The 23,896-nt window shown below is 33.5% G+C and overlaps 1 protein-coding gene across 17 annotated transcripts in view; it reads left to right on the top strand.

Annotated features, from left to right (window-relative positions):
- The window catches only part of PHF14 (PHD finger protein 14), a 200,824-nt gene that overhangs the window by 57,243 nt on the left and 119,685 nt on the right, over positions 1-23,896 (top strand). For 16 of the 17 annotated variants that reach the window (XR_004271581.1, XR_004271582.1, XR_004271583.1 and 13 more), the window contains exons 8-14: positions 4,034-4,180; positions 4,818-5,088; positions 5,385-5,491; positions 6,925-7,020; positions 8,893-8,996; positions 10,559-10,690; positions 17,422-17,590. Coding sequence is in view for 14 of the 17 variants with exons in the window: in XM_032287082.1 (XP_032142973.1) it covers positions 4,034-4,180; positions 4,818-5,088; positions 5,385-5,491; positions 6,925-7,020; positions 8,893-8,996; positions 10,559-10,690; positions 17,422-17,590 (1,026 nt within the window). In the remaining 3 variants the exon portion in view is untranslated. The remainder of the gene's footprint in view (positions 1-4,033; positions 4,181-4,817; positions 5,089-5,384; positions 5,492-6,924; positions 7,021-8,892; positions 8,997-10,558; positions 10,691-17,421; positions 17,591-23,896) is intronic. The other variant, XM_032287092.1, reaches the window with a different exon arrangement.

The following is a 23,896-nucleotide window of genomic DNA, read 5'->3' as shown; positions in this document are numbered from 1 at the left end:
CCCCATCTCTTAAAAAAAAAAAATTAGCTGGATGTGATGGTGCTTGTAGTCTCAGCTACTGGAGAGGCTGAGGCAGGAGGATCACATATACCCGGGAATTCGAGGCTGCATTGAGCTATGTTCTTACCACTGCACTCAGCCTGGGGAACAGAGAGAGACCCTACCTTTAAAAAGTTTAAATAAATAAATTAAAAAAAAAAAAAAAAACTGAGCTATTGCATAGGCTCAGTTATGCTGACTAAAACTTATGTTACTGTTTTACATTATATAGTCTGAAGTTGCTTATAGTCCAAGTAAGCCATATGGTAGTTTCTTCTGTTATTAAGGTATAATTTGGTACTATTGGACATTGCTATACTCTGTTATATAGAAAATTATATTTGAAACAACATAAAACCAGGTGCAGTGGCACATACCCGTAATCCCAATACTTTGAGAGGCCAAGCCAAGGAGGATCTCTTGAGGCCAGGATTTTGAGATGAGCCTGGGCAACATAGCAAGACCCCATCTCTACAAAGAATGTAAAAATTACCCAGATGTGGTGGTGTGTGCCTATAGTCCTAACTGCTCAGGAGGTTGAGGCAGGAGTATGCTGACCCCAGAAGTTCAAGGTTTCATTCTGAATTTGAATGAAAATATCTGTGGGGTGAATAAGAATATTGATAGTTCATAATTGAAAAGGTAAGTTTGATAGGCCATTAAGTTATTATTGTATTTAAATGTTTCTGGTTTTAGTAGACACATTGATTTTATTATTAAGATACCAATAAAGCATATGTCTTCAAATATACTGTTTTTACAAGTGGGAGGTGGTTCTGAATGTACAAGACTGAAGTGTCTTCTTTCAGTTTATATAACTTTGATCTGCTATGTCAGTTTTACCCAGGGAGTTTTGTTTAAAAAAAAAAAAAAAGTATTTTAAGATTCTAGACCAAATCATGCCATCTAGAAGCCCAGAAGCTAGACTTAATCCATAGGTGCATTTTGTTGGTTAGAAATAGGGTTAAAAAGGACAGCCTTGAATTTGAATGCCTTTATGGGGCATTCCAGTTTGCCATAGGCTCTAAGTTCTCACAGGCCCCACCATTTACTAACTGCCCCTCATCATTCATTTTTGTCTTATATTTTTCTGGCATCTTTTAGGTCTCCTTCACCCACCTCCATTGCCTGTTACTGCTTCTCAAGACATTTGCATTTAAGGCCCTTGCCTTAGATCTGCTGAATCAGAATTTGCAGAGTTGGGCTTTAGTAACCTCTATGTAGAAACCTCCTTAAATGAATCTGATGACAGTCAGGTAGTGGTTACGGAAGATGGAACTTACGTACTGGATATAGGTCTTGGTTCAGCAACTTAACCTTTCTGGTTTTCAGTTTTCTATACATAAAATTGTCATTAAAATGGTAGAACCCACCTCCTGTGGTAGTGGTGAAGGTTAAAGAGCTAGTATATAAAAAAGTACATGTGCTTATTTCATGGTAAATATTCAGAAACCTGTTTTTCTCTTTCAGTTTTCCATTGGGAGTAGGATTTTGAAAGCTCCCTTTCTCTAAGCAGGTTGAAGGTATATTCCATGTCAACCTATGTATTAATTAGGTTACTATTTTGACTGGTTTAAAAAAACCAAATAACGAGTTGCTTAAACGAGGAAGAAGTTAAATTCACTCTAATATACGATTCCAGGCTGACTGGATACTGAGGGGAGTTTGGTTCCAGGATTAAAGTTCCCTTCTTCTTGCTTCACTTTTCTTTAGTTTGTTGCACTCTCCTACACAGTCAAAGATGGTTTATTACCATCTAGACTGGATTCTACCTCACTGGAAGCAGGAAAGAGGAAGTTAAGAGTAGACAGCTACTTTTCAAGTGCATGGTCTGGGAATTTCATACAACTCATTGGCCAGAACTTAATCACATGGCCACATCTAGCTGTGAGGAGGCTGGATCAGATAGTTTTTAGGGAGTAGCCATGTGCCGGGTAAAAACTCACAGGGTTCTGGTACTAATGGGAAGAAAAGATATTGTAAGACAGTTAGTAGTTTCTGCCATAGTAAGTATTGATGTTTTTCTTAAACCAGTCTTGGTCTAAATGCTTAACTCATCTACATAAGCATGGACCTATCTCTGATAACTCGATTTCAACCTCATTTACTTTGAAACACTAGAATAATTATCTAGATCTGGGCATTTGGGCTGAGGTTCAGTATAATCTTTATTTCCATTAAACATGTCTGTCACCAAGATTTAGAGCATGTCATGAGAAAGCAGATGTTTGTATGTGTTAATGTAGTCTCCTAAATTTTCTGTATTTTATTTTTAAAACTATATGAAGTAATTATAAGTAAATGCCGTTTTACTGATGAGGTAACTAAGGCCCAGAGATGTTAAGCAACTTTTTGAAGTCCCATAGCCAGTAAATGGTAGAGCCAAGATTTATATCCTGGTTTTTATATCTCCAAATTCTGTGATACACACTGCTATACTGTGACATCTATTGATATCACACTACAGAATTGCCTCATATATATATATATTTTAATACTAAAGACACATTAGATTTCTTTTTCTTCCTATTATATGTCTCTCCTTGGTAGTGTGTCATTTCTCTTTGCGTTGTAAAACTCTGCTTTACTAAGAGACACTTTTGACATAACTTAGAGAAAAACTAATAGCCTATGTTTACTGTTCCTCCTTGGGACAGACATAAAGAATGAACAGCTTGTTGTTTTTTAGCAATTACACTGAAAATTAACTTTTTTGGACTACGTCTTTACAAATTGTTTTTGATAGAATAAATCCTCTTTTTGTGTACTACTTTTTATGACTGAAAAATGTACTATTACACCATGATAGAGCTGTGATTCCATTTGAGTTGTTAGGGAAAGTGAGTTAAAGGATATAACGTAAATTTTTTAATTGACAGGGCTTGGACTTCTTCTATGTGTTTTTTGGTTTTTTTTTTGACAGAGTCTCACTCTGTCACTAAGGCCAGAGTGCAGTGGTATGACCCCAGCTCACTACAACATCTGCCTCCTGTGTTAAAGTGATTCTCTTGCCTCAGCCTACCGTGTAGCTGGAATTACAGGCGCATGCCACTGTGCCCGGCTAATTTTTGTAGTTTTAGTAGAGAGTGGATTTTGCTATGTTGGCCAGGCTAGTTTTGAATTCCCAACCTCAAGTGATCTGCTTGCCTTGGTCTCCCAAAGTGCTGGGATTACAGGCATGAACTACCACTCCTGGCCCTTAATCTGTTTTTATCCTCTGTAGAATCTGTCCATTGTTAGCCAGTTGGAAATGCCACACTTATCTTGTTGGCTAGTCCAATATTGTTGTTTGCAATATTAGTCTATGTATGCATAACTTTAATATTTAATGATTATTTCTACCTAAGATTATTAAAATCCTATTTGTTTTAAACAGTGATCTTTTGAAAAATATAGCCAGCCCTTCATGGTCAACGGATTCCACATTCTTAGATTCAGCCAACTGCAGATTGAAAATATTTGGGGAAAAGAAGCATAATAAAAATTATAAATAAAAAACTAATACTGTATAACAACTATTTGTACAACATTTACATTTGTATGTTAGGTATTATAAGTAATGTAGAGATTACTTAAAATATTTGGGAGAATGTATGTAGACTAGATGCAAATGCCATACCATTTAACATAAGACACTTGATCATACACAGATTTTGGTATCCTTGGGGAGTCCTGGAACCAATCTGCTGTGAATATTGAAGGGCTGCTATATAAGTACACCCAAATAATACAATATATTTGATTTCGGTCCTTTAAACACACAAGCCCTTAAAAAAAAAAAAAAAAAAAAAAGCTGTTGGTAATTTGAAGTCGATACACAAGATCAAGTTTCTAAAGCAGTAATTTTTATCATTATGTATAAAAATTATTTTTGTAATTTATTAGACATAACTAGCACTAGTAGATTCTTTGAAAAGGAAGTAATATTCTTTTGTGTTAGGTTTTTCATGACTCGTACAAATGTTAACTATTTTTCTCTGCTTTTTTTGTATAGGACATAGCAGATCCGTTCTTTGCTTATTGTAAACAACATGCAGATAGATTAGACAGAAAGTGGAAGAGAAAAAACTACTTGGCTCTACAATCCTATTGTAAAATGTCTTTGCAAGAGAGAGAGAAGCAACTATCACCAGAAGCACAGGTATAGGATTCATGTCAAAACCCATATGTTTTTCTTTTAAGGTTATGTATGGATTTTACATCTCATGTGTGTTTTCCAGTGACATCTGAAGTATAATAAGAAGCTTGTTTAGTTGTCTAGTAGGTGGATTGTGATTAAGGTTAATAATGAGTATAATTTTTGGCTGAATACAGTATTCCTCATTTAGTTAACAGAGCACTCCTTTATGAAGTATAATTTCACATTGAAAAATGTGGCTGTGAGGAAATTATTCTATCAGTACAATATGTTTGCTACATCTTGTTTCAGTCTATTCAAAGGATTTGGTCAGTTTGCCTATATTTAAAATATAATTTTATATACATTAAATCTTTGGAAACAGTAGCAGCTATTAAGAAGAGAAACTTCAGCTTAATGAAATTAGTTTCTCAAAATTCTGATTATAAGTTAGGACAATTGTTGCTAGGGGTAGATCTAGTTTATTGTAACTCAAGAATTACACAGTATACTGTAAGGATCATTCAAACATTTAATTTGCCTTGATATAAGAAGTTTTGATTATCTTTCTGTAAACATGGGAGTAAAAATCAATATAAAAATCATAAGGAATATGTTCCATTTTATTATCTTTTAAAATATGAATACATTTCTTTTATAGGCAAGGATCAATGCCCGACTTCAGCAGTATCGTGCCAAAGCGGAGCTAGCTCGATCCACCAGACCCCAGGCCTGGGTTCCAAGGGAAAAATTGCCCAGACCACTCACCAGCAGTGCTTCAGCTATTCGTAAACTTATGCGGAAAGCAGAACTGATGGGGATCAGTACAGATATCTTTCCAGTGGACAATTCAGATACTAGTTCTAGTGTGGATGGAAGGAGAAAACATAAGCAACCAGCTCTCACTGCAGATTTTGTGAATTATTATTTTGGTCAGTATAGACACTGATACATGCACACTTTTACTGAGAACAATTTGTTAATGAAAATATTTGGTAATACTGTTAATTTTTAGAAATGTATTAGCCATGTTACATATATCATAGAAGAATGTTTATTTTCCTAATATGTTGTGAGTTTTTACAAAATGCTAGGTTCATTTCTTTGTGAATATACTTAAAAGTTTTAAACTATGTAGGTTTATCAATGTGGTCATCTCTATGGCTAGTTTCTTCCTGTGTCAGCTCTTACTTCTACTAAAGTAAATTTGGATATTTCATTCAAATAGAGAGAAATATGCGCATGATTCAAATTCAGGAAAATATGGCTGAACAAAAAAATATAAAAGATAAATTAGAGAATGAGCAAGAAAAACTTCATGTGGAATATAATAAGGTAAGTTGGCTACAAAATATGCAACATAATATAGATCTTACTGATGATTTTTTTGTGATTGTATGGCATTTTTTATGTGTTATTTTTAAATTCTTCTGGAGCTCTTAGGCTGTTCCCTATAGCTCCTCCTCCTCATTAGATTCATTATCATCACTGTCTCTTACTGAGTACTTTATGTGCCAGGCATAATTATGATCTCTTTACATGCATTACCTCACTTAATTCCCATCTTAACATGTAGATTATAGTCATTGCTTCCATTTTCAATGGAAACTGAATTCTGAAGAGGTTAAATAATTTGCCCAGGTTCACACAAGTAGTCAAGTCCCAAATGGGGGTGTGAGGCCAACTCATCTGACTCTATTCTTTATTTCTAACGAATAAACATTACTATAGAGTTTCACTTTCTAAGTTTGTAGAAAGTTTAGAAACTTTTCTTTATTATTTTTCTTGAATTATATTTTAATATTTGGATAAAAAAATTTCCGAATTTGAATTTTCATGTATCTCTTCATCCTAAAGATGAGAAAGATCAAAAAGAAATATCTTACAAAAGCACAATGTGGTAAAAATGTCATGCCAAGTATAACTTGAGCACGTAAAGCAGGTACTGACTTATTGTTAGAAAACATTTTAAGTCATAAAATATTACGAAGTAAGTTTCCAATAGTAAGCTACACTGTGTAGTAAAAAGACTACCTGGAATTAGATTCAAAGGACCTGGGGATTCTTGCTAGTTCTGTGATCTTGGCCAACTCACAAAAACTCTATGATCCTTAATTTTTTTTCATTGGGAAAATAGTAGAAATACATCTTGATGGAGTCATAAGGATTAATTAGCAGAATGTCTGTGATGTTATATAGCAAACTATAACAGAAGATATAAACGTAATCATTGGTAACAGCAGAAAACAAAATGCTTACAGCTGCCAATACTGCTGAGTAATTGGATAGCCTTGTCTCTCAGTGGTATTGTGGCTTGAATATATTAAAAATATATGGAGGCTGGCCGCGGTGGCTCACACCTGTAATCCCAGTACTTTGGGAGGCTAAGGTGGGTGGATCATGAGGTCAAGAGATGGAGACCACCCTGGCCAACATGGTGAAACCCCATCTCTACTAAAAATCCAAGAATTAGCTGGGCGTGGTGGCAAGCGCCTGTAGTCCCAGCTACTTGGGAGGCTGAGGCAGGAGAATAGCTTGAACCCAGGAGGCAGAGGTTGTAGTGTACCGAGATCATGCCACTACACTGTAGCCTGGAGACAGAGTGACACTCTGTCTCAAACAAAACAAAACTCTGTGTGTGTGTGTGTGTGTGTGTGTGTGTGTGGAGAGAGAGAGAATAGAAATTTGATATTCTTGGATATTTATTGATAAATTACTTAAATTGTCAGATATTTTAATGAAGTTTACTAATTTGACTTACTTTGTAGTTATGCGAATCTTTAGAAGAACTTCAAAACCTGAATGGAAAACTTCGAAGTGAAGGACAAGGAATATGGGCCTTACTAGGCAGAATCACAGGGCAGGTTAGTTTCTTTCCAATTGCTATCTCCTTCAGTTCTTGCTCTCTATATGATTTTTGAAGAATAGATTTTTGATACAACTGTCGCTTTACTAATTGAAGAATTCTGTTTGATCAGGGCCTAATCCTTTGGGATAATGATTTCTGCTTGAAACACATCTAGAGCATTGGAAGCTGCCTACTGAGAACCTCTAGTTTAATTTGGTTGTTTCTACAGCTATCTTGTGTGCAGATTTTTTTCATTTGCTCTAACTGATTGACCTGTTATTAGTGATGAAGCTAAGATTTGAAGCATGAGTCTTTCCTACTACATTCTTCTTTTAATTTAGTAGCTTTAGATTCCTTGCCACATTTTTTTCCCTATTCTTATGCTGTTTCTTTTTTTTTTTTTTTTTTTTTTTTTTTTTTTTTTGCTATTCTTTGGATGTATAATTTGTAATGTAAAAGGCAAACTAGAGAAATTTGTTTTTACGTTAATTTTCTTTTCAGCTGTATAAGAGATGGTTTTTAAAGCTTTAACGTTAAAATGCATTTTTTCCCCTTCAACAGTAGCTGTGATCGTAGTTCCTAAAAAAGAAAAAAAAAACTTTATTCTTGAAGTCCATTAGTCTATTAAAGATTTTGGTGTTGAAAAGAATATTATTGTTAGATGGATTTCTTTGAATGCCTTTTTTAGTACTGTGTATATAATTGATAAATTAAGATTTTTTACAAATAATTTTTATTACTCTTTTTTGAAGGATGATAGAGACCCACTGTTAGTAGTCCTTTCAAACAAATAAGTAGTTTTATTTGTGAAGGCACTTTTCAAAGAACAGATTTTTTTATCACACTTGTTTTAGATGTTTATGGAGAGTCCAATTCATCACACAACTTGTATAGATATTTTATGAAGTGTTACATACTGATTTGTACTGTGCTATACTAGCTTTGATGATGCTTTATGTGATCAGAATGGCTGTGGTTTATATCATAAAGAATATTTTAAGAGGTGAGAATTAGTAATTGCCTCTGGAAGGATCAGACTTTGTTCCTGTTAATAGGTTGGTTGATGGATTTTTGGAAGATTATGGTGTTTTATACTTAATATTTAGAGAGTTAATATTGAATATAAGGCTTTAGTTTATTTGCCAAGCTAGCATTATCTTTTGGCTTGATTTGCAAGTTTCTCTCATAAGAATCTCCTGCTTAGTGTAAAATATTATCTACTATAAAAGTCATTTTCATTTATTAAAAGACCTTTAACAGAGGTTTGCAAATTTCCTTTTGCAAACGTAAAATACACAGCAGAAGTAGAATTCATTTCTATTGTTTGTATGATACTTTTTTTCAGTTGGTTGAACAGATGTGGGCCCACCAGGCCATTGAGAAGTGACTTTGATAGATGGTTGCTGTCTGAGAAGCCAGCATACTACAGATTAGTAGAAACGCAAAGAGAATCTCACTTGCTTTGTTGGAGAGTTCAGTCCAATAAGATAATTTTTCTAATTAACCTATGGAACACCAGTATAGCTGGGGTGCTGAAGAAAATAAATTGCTTCAATATTCTTTTTGTCAAGTGTACTGTTTTTTTTTTTTTAAACCTCCTACATATGTGTCTTTGTCTGTCAAAGCTAAAGTAGTTTAATTTTCATAATGTTTTAGTTTACCACGGAAAATTGATGAAAGTCTGTAATTATAGATTTGTAATGGAAATAGAACTATTAGAAAAAAGCTCACTTTAATCCTTTTTGCCAATGTAATACCTGTAACTGGTAAAGCAGATTTTCCCCTAATAATCCTACTATATTTAGTTGGTTTGAGTGGCAATTAGAGGAAAATGTTGCTTTTATTTCTTCCTTAAAACCATATATACTACATTTGTTCAAATCAATAGAAGTTGAATATACCGGCAATTTTGCGAGCACCCAAGGAGAGAAAACCAAGTAAAAAAGAAGGAGGCACACAAAAGACATCTACTCTTCCTGCAGTACTTTATAGGCAAGTAATGAAATTAATAATGATAGAATAATACTGTGTATTTTTTTAACTGATACTTATTAGAAAGAAGATACTGCAAATATTTGAGAATGAATTATGTGCATACCCGAATTTAATTTAAGTGCATTTGAAGTTCATTTTATCAAAGGTACATTCCAGTTTGAATGATAGAGGAGATTTTTGTTGCTGTTATAATAAGATAAATGGCTTTTTGTGTCCTTTAAGTTTAGACAGATATGTCTGCCTAAACTCTGTGGAAATGAGCAGTTCTCTTTGGGGAATTGAAAAATTACCGTAGATAATATTATGATTATTGTCTTAAATAATTAAAATAATATAACAGATGAGTATTTTCATTTTACTTGAATGAATTGTAGAGTTTCTATTTTAGATAGTGATGGTTATCATATACTTAGAATGAATCTCTTGCCTTTGTAGATAGTGGATAATAAAGATAAGTTTTTGATTGGAGTTTCTACATTTCTTTCTCTTGCTGCTCAGTTGCAGTCACTTTGTTTGCCTAAGTATTTTTGTCTTTTAATTTCTTTGCTCAGTATTTTCAGTGTTCACCATTACAGTAATTTTATTGTAGTAAGGACTTCTTTCCATAAATAAATAGGTTGTGATCTCACTTTTTCCTGCATAATTTATATTAATTAAGTGAGAGTTTAGAAGATGCTGGTGTTTCTGTGTGTGTATGTATGTGTGTATATACATGTATCTATGTATATGCATACATATATGTTATGGATGTGTAAATACATAAATGTTCTTCTCAAAACCTTTTTCTCAGAAATAGTAGCAATAACAGCAATATCAGTCTCCATAACTACTTTTGGTTTTTTGTTGGAGGCTCCCTCTACAAGTAATAGCAAATAACTTCCTTGAAATGTGGGAAAAGCCCACATTGTCTTAGTGTGCAATGTGAACATTAGCATATTCTCAGGCCACCTATTTCAGAAAGCACTGTTGGTTCATTTGGAACTATCAGACATTATCACTATGCTTCTGACTTTTATGACTACAATTCATTTTCATTTCAGAATATATTTTAAGTGATTTTTCTTTTTTACTGAGACCAGGCACTATTTATTTATTTATTTATTTATTTATTTATTTAGGCTTTTTACGTGTGTGTGTGTGTACAACTATTTTTTCTAGGAGTTAAAAAAGCCTAACCATCATTGCCTTCTGTATATTCTCAATATAAATATGCTTTAGATTTTCAGGTAATGGTACTTATGTATGTAGGTGTGGTTGAATTACCTTTTTGCACAAGAGAAGTTAGATTTCTAAGAAACAAACTAAAAAGTCCTAAAATAATAGTAACAATCACAGAACTCCGCAGTCTTTGTAATAACTGTCAATTGGGGTGTGCGTGTGTGTGTGTGTGTGTGTGTGTATGTGTGTGTGTACAGTGTGTGTGTTTTTTTGTCTATCTCAACAGAAGAAATATTAAGTTAAATCAAGATGAAATTTTATAGTTTGAAAAATATGCTGTAAGTAAACTGCGTTTCACTATGGCAATTATTGAAATCTTTATTTGCTACCTTTATTAAAAGTTGTGGGATTTGTAAGAAGAACCATGATCAGCATCTTCTTTTATTGTGTGATACCTGTAAACTACATTACCACCTTGGATGTCTGGATCCTCCTCTTACAAGGATGCCAAGAAAGACCAAAAACAGTTACTGGTGAGTAAAATCAGGAGATTTACATGTTTGGATTGATTTACTCTTAGTTTCAGCAGTAAAAGATGAAGTATTATATTTATTCATAATAAAGTATTTGTCACATTTTAAAATTCACTGTCATCAATATTTATTATAACGTGACTAAATCTATAACAGCTTTTTGAGAAATGAAGTTTTCATTAATTGTGGCTATTATCTTAGCAATAGATTGTTCTTTACGGCATGAATTGTGTCTATTGTTTATAATTCTCTTGTTTTATTGTTAGAATTTCTCAAATGCCTTATTGTTATTTTGAAATTGAATGAATTTATCTAAAATTTGCTATCATATTTATCGTTTTACTTGCAATTTAGTATTTTTGGATTAGTGCCAAAGGCTTTACTTGGTATTTGTGCTATTTAAGTTCTACCATTCTTTGAAATCTAAAAACATTTGACAAACATTTCTGAATTTTTTTTAATTAGGCATATCAAATCACTACAAATATATGATAAAGGTTATGGTATCTGTAATGAGTTTTATCCTTTTCTTAATTTTACTCCAAAAAAGGGACAGATGTTCAAATTTCAATAGAGTGATTTCTTATAGGAAGGAGAATATGGGAAATGGAAAACTTTGGAATGAACATGAATATTCTTTTTCTACAAGTAACCTTTCCAGTTTCAGGAAAGACTGAACCCTGAATTTTTAAATGGTAATCTCTGCAAGAGGTTGTGTGTGTTCCTCAAATACATTAGGCATATATTTCAACCTCATTGTCTTACTGCTTAAGACTACCTCTGTTCATTTGATTAGGAAGCAGAAATTTGTTCACACTTTTCACAGGATTCCTTTTTTATAGTGTTCTTTTATCAATTTGTTTTGAGATATTCACACTGGCCTGTTCTTTTGAAAGGCTTCAGAAACTGGTGTAGCATATTCAAATGCCAACAATGTTAATAAGCATCCTGGCTGGGTTTTTAAGTTGAAAGCTAGTTTGGTAGTCTCCAGAGCCAGGATGTTTTGCCATGAACTTATATGGAAATAGGCAGTTTTCTCCTTAAATGAGGTTATGGACCCTCCTAATACTGCTCTGCCTTCAGAGGTCTCGTTTCCAGTGTGTGAGAGTTTCTGGATGTACTTCAGATGGAAGTCCATAGCCTATGCACTCAAAAAAAAAAAAAAAAAAAGAGAAAGCATGTTTTTGCAAGCCACAAGGAGGGAGATGACGGCCATTATCCTCAGTGAATTAACCCAGATACAGGAAACCAGATTCTGCATGGTCTCACTTATAGGTAGAAGCTAAATATTGGTTACTTATGGATATAAAGTTGGGGCCTACTAGACTGGGGAGGGAAGGAAGGATACTCTTGGATATAAAAGTGGTGCCTACTAGAGGAAGGGTATCAAGGGTTGAAAAACTGGGGTACTATACTCATTACCTAGGTGACAGGGATCATTCATATCCCAAACCTTAGTATCATGCAGTATGCCCATGAAACAAACCTACACATGTACCTCCTAAATCTAAAATAAAAGTTGAAATTATTAAAAACAAAATAAAAGAAATAATGTTTAAGTGAGAGCCCTCCTAAAAGAGCCTAAGCAATTTGGAGCCTTTTCATTGGTGTTAGTGGTTTTAAAATAAAAGTAGAAGTTAATGTTGTAGCATAGTGATGCCTTTAATTTCTCCTTGTTTCTACTGATCACATTTCCTTTGGCCTCTAAGATCAACCTAGCTTTGGTTAGCAGTTAACTAGGTGTATTAATTCTGGAGTGTGCAAGATTCAGAGAATTACATTTTTTCTTTAGTGTGCCTCAGATGTGGGAGAGTTTTTAGTTTTTGCTTTTTAACATGTTCTATTTATTTTTGAAGTTACATTACAGATAATAAATATTCAAAACTTAACACTTGTAACTTTTTTGCTACATTTTACTTTTACCTATGCTTTTGAAGTTATTGAAGTCTGTTGTATCTGGATGGTTGAAAAAAAATGATGTGCAGGTTGAGTATTGCTTATTTAAAATGCTTGGAACCAGAAGTGATTTGGATTTTCTGTTTTTGTTTTCGTTTTTTTTTGGAATATTTGCCTTGTACTTACTGGTCGAGCATCCCAAATCTGAAAATCCGAAATCTGAAATACTCCAATGAACATTTTCTTTTACTGTAATGTTGGTGTTCAAAAAATATTTGGATCTTGGAGCACTTCAGATTTTGGATTTTTGTATTTGGGATGCTCAACCTATAATAGTTGCTACTATACACCCTTTTCCCATCCTACATTCTGTGATGCCATGTTAGTAATTTGAAATTGCCATGGTTAGGAGTATTTGTACTATAGAAATTAGTAAATACTACATAGTAGGGCTTTCCCCACAGAGGATCAAGTGTTAGACATTTACTTGCATATTGCTGACTGATTTCTGCTTTAGACTCTACCTTGTTCTTACTAGTCCTTTTATTAGGGAAAAGGTCCTTTAATTTCTCTTTGTTTCTAGTGATCAAATTTCCTTTGATCACTAGCAGCCTGTTACTGGACCCTTATTTGATGACTGTGCTTAAACTTCCACAGGTCCCTCTGGTATAACATTTCTAAATGGCCAGTTGATTTTTGCTGTCTTTATGTTCTGCACACCTGTGATAATACCATTACTACTGAATACCCTTTAAGCAAACTGTATCTTAATTGATATACAATCTGTTGCCTTTTCAGATATCATTTCTACTTGAATGCCTATTTTAAGCACTCGCTATCCAGCCTTTTCTTCCAGTACCAGTACTGTTTTCATGGAGACACTAGTTCTAGATTTGGATGTTTTTTGTTCACTCAATCCCAGAGGTCATTGGGCTGTGCTGGGCAGGTTAAGACATGTGACAGCAAAGAAAAGATGGATACAGATACAGAAATAATTATTGATGGAGGGTAGGGAAGTTGAGTAAATTCACCTTGGACAGGCTTAGATATTTCAGTGAAATAGCAGGAGTCTATTGAGAGGGAAAAGACCTGGGATGAAGATGGACTCTTGAGAAGATAGCAGATGATTGATAACAACTTACTGTGGAAAAATCAAACTGACTTGCTGAGGCCATGTAGCAGTAATGTTTAGTGCATAAGTAAATGTGATTATTTGATTTTTCTTGAATTATGCTCTGCTGCCCAGAAGAAGGAGAGGGGAAAACTTAGGGGCTTCTTAAGTTGGGCTAGGGATGTGAAAAGCTAGTAAAGAATATTAACAGGTGGGTGAAGAATTCTGTAGGGAATAGAGGCTAGTGATGGTGTGATCTAGGCTCTGTTTTGTTTGTATTTCTTTAAAGTATTTAAAATGCATTTTGTCTTATTTTTAGTTTATGTTATATTGGCTTTTGTCATTGCTGTTTTTAAAAATATACAATCTTCACACTGCCTTAAATTGTAAGACATGTTTGGTAGGATACTAATGGTAAGTGCTTGATTTATTAGAGTAGCTCAAATAGTTAATATCTCTTAATTTTCGAAGATTAATGTTATGTTTCTACCTGCACTCATTTGATTGGAACTTGTGTTGCCTTTTCCAATTGTTTGAAGAATATTCCTAAACACATTATTTGACAGAGAATTGAGTAATATTATCATATCCTTTTATTCCTTGGATATGTCTTTATTTTGTGATGGAAAGAAAACACAAACCCTTCTAGGAATAGTTTACAGAGATTTTTTTCCTTTATTATCCTTGATAATTTATTCATTAAATTTTTTTTTATTGCCTCTTCTTCCCATTAACTGCTGGTAGGAATTCCAGCACTAGAATGGAGCATCTTTACTGTACATGAAATAACAGATATAGATCTGTTATTAAAGTTTTATACTGGTGTTACAACTACAAAAAGAATAAAATTTACAAATTGAGTTAAGTGTTGTTCTCTGCTCCTCAAAGAGACACCCATAATACAGAAATAGGGGGGGCACTGAGGTGTTACTTAACTGAGAAGAATGATATTTGAACCACCTGTTAAAGTTTTATATAAGCACCTGTCAAGGCTGTCCTCCAAATACAGGAGAAAACATGGCCAACAGCTTAGATAAACCAGGTGTGGGATCCTGAGTTCTTGGTGACTAAAAAAGATAATTTGTGGAGGAGAAAAAAGTAAATCATGAATTATTTAGAGTACAGAATGTTACTAGATTTATTGCATTTAAAGATTCATAAAATCCTTTTTTCTTTAACTTACATGAATAAAATTCTCTAAATTAGTACACTTTCTTGTCTGAGCACTGTTATACATTTTTCTTTAGTAATTAAGATTTTGAAATCCCCACTGGGTCATCATTCTGATTATAGGTTGTAGTTGTATAGTGCTAGAGATGAAAAAGGTATAGAAAATTGAGAAAAGGCCAGACGTGGTGGCTCAGGCCTGTAATTTCAGCACTTTGGGAGGCTGAGGTGGGCTGAGGTGGGCTGATCGCTTTAGGTCGGGAGTTGAAGACCAACATGATATAACCTTGTGTTTACTACAAATATGAAAATTAGCTAGGAATGGTGGCAGGCACCTGTAATCCCAGCTACTCAGGAGGCTGAGGCAGAGAATTGCTTGAATGTGGGAGGCTGAGGCTGCAATGAGCTGACATTGCACCGCTACACTCCAGTCTGGGTGACAGAGTGAGACTCTGTCTCAAAAAAAAAAAAGGAGGGAGAGAGAGTGGAAGGGTAGAAGGAAGGGAAGAAAGAGGTAAGTAGGGAGGAGGGAGAAGGAAGGGAAAAAGGAAAGGAGGGAGGGCCTTTCTGTAATATAATTTGACAACTTCTCTAGCCATCTCTGTTTTGAAGGCTGTTGCATTTATTACAAGTTACTAATAATATCTAACATTTCTGCAGTTTTCACAGTTTAGTTATGTTAATAAATTCAGAATATACTTAACATTTCAATTCTGAGATCGTGTAAGGTGTGTATTTCTCTTACCAGTCCTTGATGTTTTCCTATAGGACAAATACAGGAGCAATTTGGTTGTATTTTTGTTTGATGATAATCTAACAATCTAGGGAATAAAGTGCTAGTTACACTTACATGAAATGTAGCAATAGATACATAAAAGTTTTCTGAGTAATACATTATTATGTACATTTTTATTTTGCTTTCACACATCAGTTTTTTTGGTGCTAAAATTTTTGCTAACCTATTCTTAATTAGGAATTCTAAGATATTTAGATTAATTTTTATTTTAGGAATAATATCTTTGCATTAACAAAACAACTGGTACTTGGTTTTTAACTCTGTTGTTGGAAATCAAAATTTAAAACTGTCACTTTGACAGTTAAATATTAGTTTAATAAGTTTACAGTATTAGTGAATGAAAGATGTGAATTTTGATGGAGCGTGAAATCAAATCAAATCTTTGAAAATACTTGCTATGAGAATTACAAGCTACTTTTAAAGGTACTGATAAACATATATAAACTGAATATCAAATACAAGTTTACAGATTATAATCATTTTTATTAAGAAAATACCATCAAACTTTTGGAGAATTCGCTTTTGATCGTTCTTTTACATTTGAAGCAAATATAAATAAAAATTTAACAACAGTTTTAACTTTTTGAAATGGGCCTTGACTGGCAATATGAAGATTTCCAGCAGTCATTGTTTAGATTTCTGATGTCTAAATGTTAGCCACTAGCCACATATGGCTATTTAAATTTAAATCAATTAATATTAACATTTGAATTTTTCTCAGTGGTGTTTGCCACTTTTCAAGTGCTCAGTAACCATCTATGACTAGTGGCTATTGTTCTGGACAACACAGATACATAGGTAATCCTACTATTAGAAAAGGTTCTATTGGATATCACTTGTCTAAAGTTTTAGTTTCAATTAATTTTTAGTATTACACATATTAAAATTATTTATAAATGCTGCTTTAACGAATTCCTTTAGTAAATAAGTGAATATTTCTTTTTTTAGAAGTAGTAGCAGCCACCAACTAACATGACCTTTTTTTCCCCCAACACTTCTCAGAATCTGTTTCTGTAGTTCCTTTTAGTATATTCAGCACAACTTGTCATTGACTACAGTTAAAAGATATAACTGTGACAACGAGTAGTGTTAGGGTCCATGAAGGGCTTCGATTTTCAGATATCACAGTGTATGTTATTTAAAGAGAAGTCATCCTTTCTAAAGGTAAACTATTATTATTATTATTATTATTGGGACAAGGTCTTGGTCTGTCACCCTGACTGGAGTGCAGTGTTGGCGATCATGGATCACTGCATCCTCGACCCCCTGGGATCAAGTGACCCTTTCACCTCACCTTCCTACTCAGAAGCTGAGGGGAAAGGGTCACTTGATACCAGGGAGGATACCACCATGCCTGGCTAAATTTGTATTTTTTTTGTAAAAACAGGGATTCATTATGTTGTGAGCAATCTTCCTGCCTCAGTCTCCTGAAATGCTGGGATTATGGTTGTGAGCCACTGCAACTGGCAAAATCACCTTTTTAATCAGTGTTGAATCTCATCTTTGTTCACTTATATGGCATTGTTAAATGTGTTCTTATACTTACAAGGATACATTAATTTGCCTTACATATTATATTCACAGTAGTCATTCTTAGAGGAGTATTTCTGAATGTTTATTCATTATGTACCCTGTAATCACATTACCTGTGTATATTTTTATATATTCTTCTAACATACCTGGATTTTGTATTTATAAAAACATAGCTAAAGCTGGAAGATAATAATAAATACATTATTTTAATTTTTCCCCTTTACGTAGGCAGTGCTCAGAATGTGACCAGGCAGGGAGCAGTGACATGGAAGCAGATATGGCCATGGAAACCTTACCAGATGGAACCAAACGATCAAGGAGGCAGATTAAGGAACCAGTGAAATTTGTTCCACAGGATGTGCCACCAGAACCCAAGAAGATTCCAATAAGAAACACGGTAATTTATTTTTTATTTATCATAAGCATCATATAATTCTGAGGTGAAAATTTAAGAGATTTTGGCTTCAGAATTCAAACATATACTCAGGGCAAACATATAGTCAGAAGTTAAAGAAAAAGACATATATATTACATGTAATATAGAAAAATTTATCTTTCTATATTATGAAATATACCACATGCTTGCCTGAGTGTTTGTAGTTTATATGTTGTTGAAGACATAATAATGAACACACCAGCACATCCACCACCCACCTTAAAAGATGGAATATTCCCAAAGCTTTAGAAGTTTCCTGTAAATCCCTCAACAATCTCATCTTTATCTGTCTAGCCCAGAGGCTACTTCTTTATTCAGCTTTATATTGCTCATTCACTACTTTTTCTTTATAGAAGATATTTACACTCTAAATTTATGTATTTATAAATAATACATGGTTTGTTTTTGCAGTTTTTGAACTTCATGTGAATAGCATCAAATGTTTTTCTCTGATAATTTGATATTTTGACCAAAATTATGTTGATTTGATTCAGACATTCTGATTCATGTAGTAGTAGTTTATTTATTTTCACTTGTGTATAGTTTTCTATTGAAAGAATAGACCATTACCTAGTTTTTCTTTTGCTTTGTTGATGGGCAATTAGGTTGTTTTCATGTTTTTCTATTCTACACAACTTTGGTGTATTTTTTATTTTTATTTTATTTTTTAAACCAACTTTGTGATTTTTATTGATGGGCGACAACTTTATACTCCTATGTATCACTGATCTGTGTACAATTAGGGATGCACCATCTGAGAAGAGCAGACAGCAGAATTAAACAGAGCAGACTGAAGAAGAGATCAGTCTTCATTGTTTGCCCATTTTTCATTATGTGTACACAGAAGCATGCTTGCGATTTGAAACCTTTTAATGGCGATAAAGTAACAATCACCCATCTGTGTAGACTAACATTTTAACTCCAGATATCTGATTTGCAGTGTGTATACAAGCAGTTTCTTTCCGCACAATAATTAAAAATTTTTCGGCCGGGCGCGGTGGCTCAAGCCTGTAATCCCAGCACTTTGGGAGGCCGAGGCGGGTGGATCACGAGGTCAAGAGCTCGAGACCATCCTGGTCAACATGGTGAAACCCCATCTCTACTGAAAATACAAAACATTAGCCGGGCATGGTGGTGCGTGCCTGTAATGCCAGCTACTCAGGAAGCTGAGGCAGGAGAATTGCCTGAACCCAGGAGGCGGAGGTTGTGGTGAGCCGAGATCGCGCCATTGCACTCCAGCCTGGGTAACATGTGTGAAACTCCGTCTCAAAAAAAAAAAAAAAAAAAAAATTTTTCCTGTTAGTGACCAACAACTTACTTTTTATGTTTATTTTTCTTTTGAAGTAAGAATTAGTTCTTCTTTGATAACTGGCTCATTTTTCTCATTTATCAAAAGCTAAAGGTCAGGGAAAGAAACGTGTAGTGGATTAAAAAAATTCTTTTTTAAGGAATAATAAAATTCATTTTCACAAATTTACAAGTGTTGTTACTGGTGCAGGATTTATTCTACTAAGCAATGAGACTGGGAATCAAATGCAAGACTGGGACTTTATTCTACACAACTTTGTTTTAAATATTCTGATAAATGTCTCCTGCATCATGGTAACAAGGAGTTTGTGTATGTATGAAGGTGTAGATTTGCTAAGTTACAGACTATCTGCATCTTCAGTTTTGCTAGATAACTACAGTTGTTTTCCAAACCAGTTCACACTCATACCAGCAATGGATAATGTTTCTGTTGCTTCACAAACTTGTCCAGTGTTTTAATGCTTTCAAATGTGATGCAGAGAAAATAGTATGTTGACATTTTATGTTGCATTTCTCTCAATACTAACAATTTTGTGCATCTATTTACATATTTTTGGTAATTTGCATTTCCTTTTCTGGAAAATATGTATGCAAATGTTTAACCGATTTTTCTTTTGGGGTGTTTACCTTTTTCTCATTGCAAATTCTTTGAGGCCAAGTTTTAAAGAGTTTCTTTCGGAAATCATTTATGTTCACTTTTACCAGGTACCTTGGAAGGGTCTCTACCAACTTGAGAATATTTTAAATAAAAGTTTGGTGTGTATGTTTTCCATTACTTCAGGAGTGTAAATTTTAAACCTTTAAGTACTGGCTTATAGTTATGAATTCTTAGGGCAGACACATTTTACTTTCCTGGCTTGAGCTGAGGCAGGCACTTTACAAAACTTTCTTTCCTCAAGGGAGATATAAAGATATTTTTAGGGTTAGTTGTCATCATTTGTTTTGTTACCTGTTACATTTTAAAGAGTCTTTAATTTTTTCCCTTAAAGTAACAGTTTTCTCAAAAAATTTTTTAAAAACCTGTGTTAACCTTCTATATTATAGCCACTTAATGGATCTCATTTTGGAGAATTCACCTTGTTTTTTTATTCAGTTTTGTGTTATGGGCTCATATAAAATTGGTGAGGCAAATCTGGGAATTGTTATCTCTTAGCTAATTGAAATAGTTTATTTTGGGTGCGCTAAGTAGATCAACTTGAAATAGTTTTTATTTGTAGTTTCCACTATTTATAACTCTTTTTTAGGCTTCACAAATATATTTTGTTTATAAGAGAACTAGAGAAAATTTTCCTTTGTTAAATAAATCTGCTAGTTTCTATTTCTAAAATATTTTCTATAATTGTTTAAAAATGGTAACTACTGTTCTTAAGATCTTAGAGAAGAGTTATTATTTCATATGTCTGTGTCTACAAAGATTATCCCCTTATGAAACACTGTTTTTCCAGTTTCTTTATTCAAGAAAGCCTTGTCACCAGTATTATCATCTTTAACTTTGGAGTTATCATATAGAGGAAAATTATGTATATTATGGTAATATTTACGTGCCTGTAGTTCAGTATTACTTGAGATAAAAGAGAACTCTTTAATATTAAAGGATTCTTCTATATTTTTCTCTCCTTTACCGGTCTGCATTTTTTATCCTAGAATTATGAGGAAACTTTAAAATTTGCTAATATAATCTCATTCCTTTCATCTTGCTCTTTGTCTCTAGTTTTCTTGTTTAAAAGCTTTAGGCTTATTTCAGATTTTGGTGAGTGAAACACCAGGAAAAGAGTCCATAATGGAGCCAGTAATTTTAGGAAATGTGGTGTGATTGTTTTCTTTCTTGTAGAAATTCAAATGCACACTGAAGCTCCAGGAAAAATATCCTAATATTTAGAAAAATGATTACTTTTGTTTATTCCTTTTCTTAACTTGTTTTTGTCAAAAAAGCATTTTTAAAACTTTTCTGGTAGTGTAGAATACTGTGTGGTACCAAGTTTGGAAATGATGCTCCAGAGGCCATCATTACTTGCATTAGTATTTGTTGAGATGTAGACTTTTTTGGACCCACCCTACAGCTATTTTTGGACCATTCTAGAATTAATGAATTAGAATTTAAGGGGTTTGACTAAGCAAATTTCTTAGCAATATGCTTATACTAAATAAAAGTTGAAAATAACTGCTAATGGTGATTACCTTCCCTTTTTCCCTCTCATCTTTTCTGCCTGCCTTCCAACAATCAATTCAGAAAACAAGACAATTGGTGTAAGGTATCATACGAAACTGTTCAAGGAATATAGGATTAAGAGATACAGAAGAAAGTGATCAGTTCTTTTGATCTTGATCTTATCCTTTGTGCTGAGTTCCTATTGTTACCTTAAGTTTTTATCATTTCTATTTCAGAGTTGTGTTTCTCTCTTTTAATTAATAGGTGGTGTGGTAAAAAATAAGGTGTTCTAGTTGTGTTTCTTGGCACAGTGTTAATTATTGGAGTCAAGGCATACAACATTCTACTAACTTGTATAAATACCTTTTGAAATATATAACTGATTTTTCTCTCTCACTGTTACATTTTTAAGCTATTGCTCCTAATGTCCTCCTACTTTCACTTTTTATTTTAGCACATATATTACAGTTGGGGATATTCTGTCTTGAAATACATTATTATAGTATTTTTATTTTTGTCAGTTTTTCATTTTTCCTGCCATTAATTCATCGAAGTATAATTTGTTTTCATGTTAGTCTTATTATTCTATCACGATTTTGAAGAAAATTTTACCTTCATGACATACACAGGGCAATCATGACACACCCCAAGCTCGTGGACCTGCACTCCTGGCAGACAGCAACTTCCCTGCTTACCACAAAGGAATGGGTCCCATTCTTATCATATTTCATCAGTGAAACTATATAATTATTGTAAAGGCAGCCCTAGATAGCTCTGTTTAAGTACTTTGTTATTTAGAAATTTTCTCTGCATTATTTTCTATGTGGAAACTTTTTACTTCCTTTTAGGCAAGGAAGTTAATTTTGAAGAAAATATAAATGAGCTTACACATATCCCTTTTGAAGTTACTGTAAAATTGATGTTCATACTTTGGACATATTTTCTAGAAACTCTAATGTAACTTGAAAGCTTTCAGATTTTCTTTTGCTTTCTTTGCACTCTATGTCACATAGTGACTTTTCATCTTTTATAGAAGTGCCAAAGGACTTGTTGGGACCTGTCTTTCCATAGTTTTCACACACATGCATCATCATCTACTCTCTTTGAAGTTCTGGGATCTTTCTTTCTGACTTACAAATTCTGGTTTTGTTTAATGTATTTTCTTTTTTGCAAAATAATACAATAAATAGTCAAAGTACTTTTTAGCAGCTTTGAATGAAAACTATATTGTTTTTCAGGATGATTATTTCTTTTAGATCGTTATTTTGGAAGGGGATTTAAACACAGTCGTTTTTCTGTCTCACTTAATGTGAGCCACTGACCTGTTCTAAGTGGCAGTCTTTGAGAGATAATCAAATATCTTAGAGCCTACTTTTATTACATTTATGTTTTAACCAATTTTACACATATAAAAAGTACCTATTTAATAATGTTTAAGCTTAAGTCTTGAGAATCTGAAAATATGAAATATGTTTCATATAAATATTTTTTAGATGCTAGTTTAGCAAAAATGTTGAAGCATTTGGATTCAGTTCTGTTGAAATCACTAAACGTTATACGTTATATCCATATTTATTTTACTTATACTAACTGTTTGAATTATGACAGTTTTGGGAAAGAAGGGTTATCTGTGGGGGCTTTAGATACCAGAATGTTCTATTATCAGGCTCAAGGTGACCTCTCACGTACTAGTCACATTATATAAAACTTCTGTCTGTCATAGATTCTTAGAAGAAACCCTGGCAAACAGTTTTTGTAGTGAACTAGAATATACTTAACTCACTTTGACTACTTGGAAGAGATCCACCCGTGGGTGCCTTTAGCTCACGTAATCTCTTTTTTTGAGACGGAGTCTTACTCTGTTGCCAGGCTAGAGTGCAGTGGCGCAATCTCAGCTCACTGCAACCTCCACCTCCCGCGTTCAATTGATTCTCCTGCTTTGGCCTCCTGAGTAGCTGGAACTACAGGCGTGCTCCACCACGCCCAGCTAGAGACGGGGTTTAACCATGTTGGCCAGGACGGTGGTCTCAATGTCTTGACCTTGTGATACTCCTGCCTCGGTCTCCCAAATTGCTGGGATTATAGCCTCGCCCAGCTGCTCAAGTAATCTTATTCAGAACCCCAAGACTCCTGTTTTGCTTTTTGCGTCTTGGAAATCCATCACTTTATTTATTCCTAGGAATATGAAATAAAGATAATAAAGAATAGGTGGAGCTTCAAGATTTTACTTATTTTTATATATACCATTGTCTCTGAGAAGGTTTTTACAGCAGCACTTACTTGTCATGTAGAATACATATTTTATTATAAATTGTTAGACCCATAGTTATTTCCATTTATAGTGGTGAAGACAAATTGGTAATGATTTTCTTTTCATCCTCATATATATTTTCATAACCCTGTTAAGGTAAACTAAATTAGATAGAAACTCTACAGCCAATTGACTAAAGGGAAAACACTCACTTTTGGTGACCACCATTCCATCTGTTGTTTATTGATACCCGACAGAAACAGGTGACACCTTGTTCATAACTTGTTTTTTGTATATAGCAATTTTCTTTGAATATTTCATGAACTTTAACTTGTTTTCAATATAGTTTCATAATTGAAAGACAAATATTTTTAGGAATTATATATATTATATTTTTAGAAATTATATATATTATATTTCAATATAGTTTCATAATTGAAAGAAATATTTTTAGGAATTATATATATTTTTAGAAATTATATATATTATATTTTATTATATATAATATATACTATACATATAATTTTATATTTTTAGGAATTAAATATATATTCATATA

Source organism: Sapajus apella, unplaced genomic scaffold (genome assembly GCF_009761245.1).
Source record: "Sapajus apella isolate SASKATOON/1434 unplaced genomic scaffold, GSC_monkey_1.0 scaffold19, whole genome shotgun sequence".
Taxonomy (NCBI): domain Eukaryota; kingdom Metazoa; phylum Chordata; class Mammalia; order Primates; family Cebidae; genus Sapajus; species Sapajus apella.
This window is presented reverse-complemented; position numbering and strand designations above follow the sequence as displayed.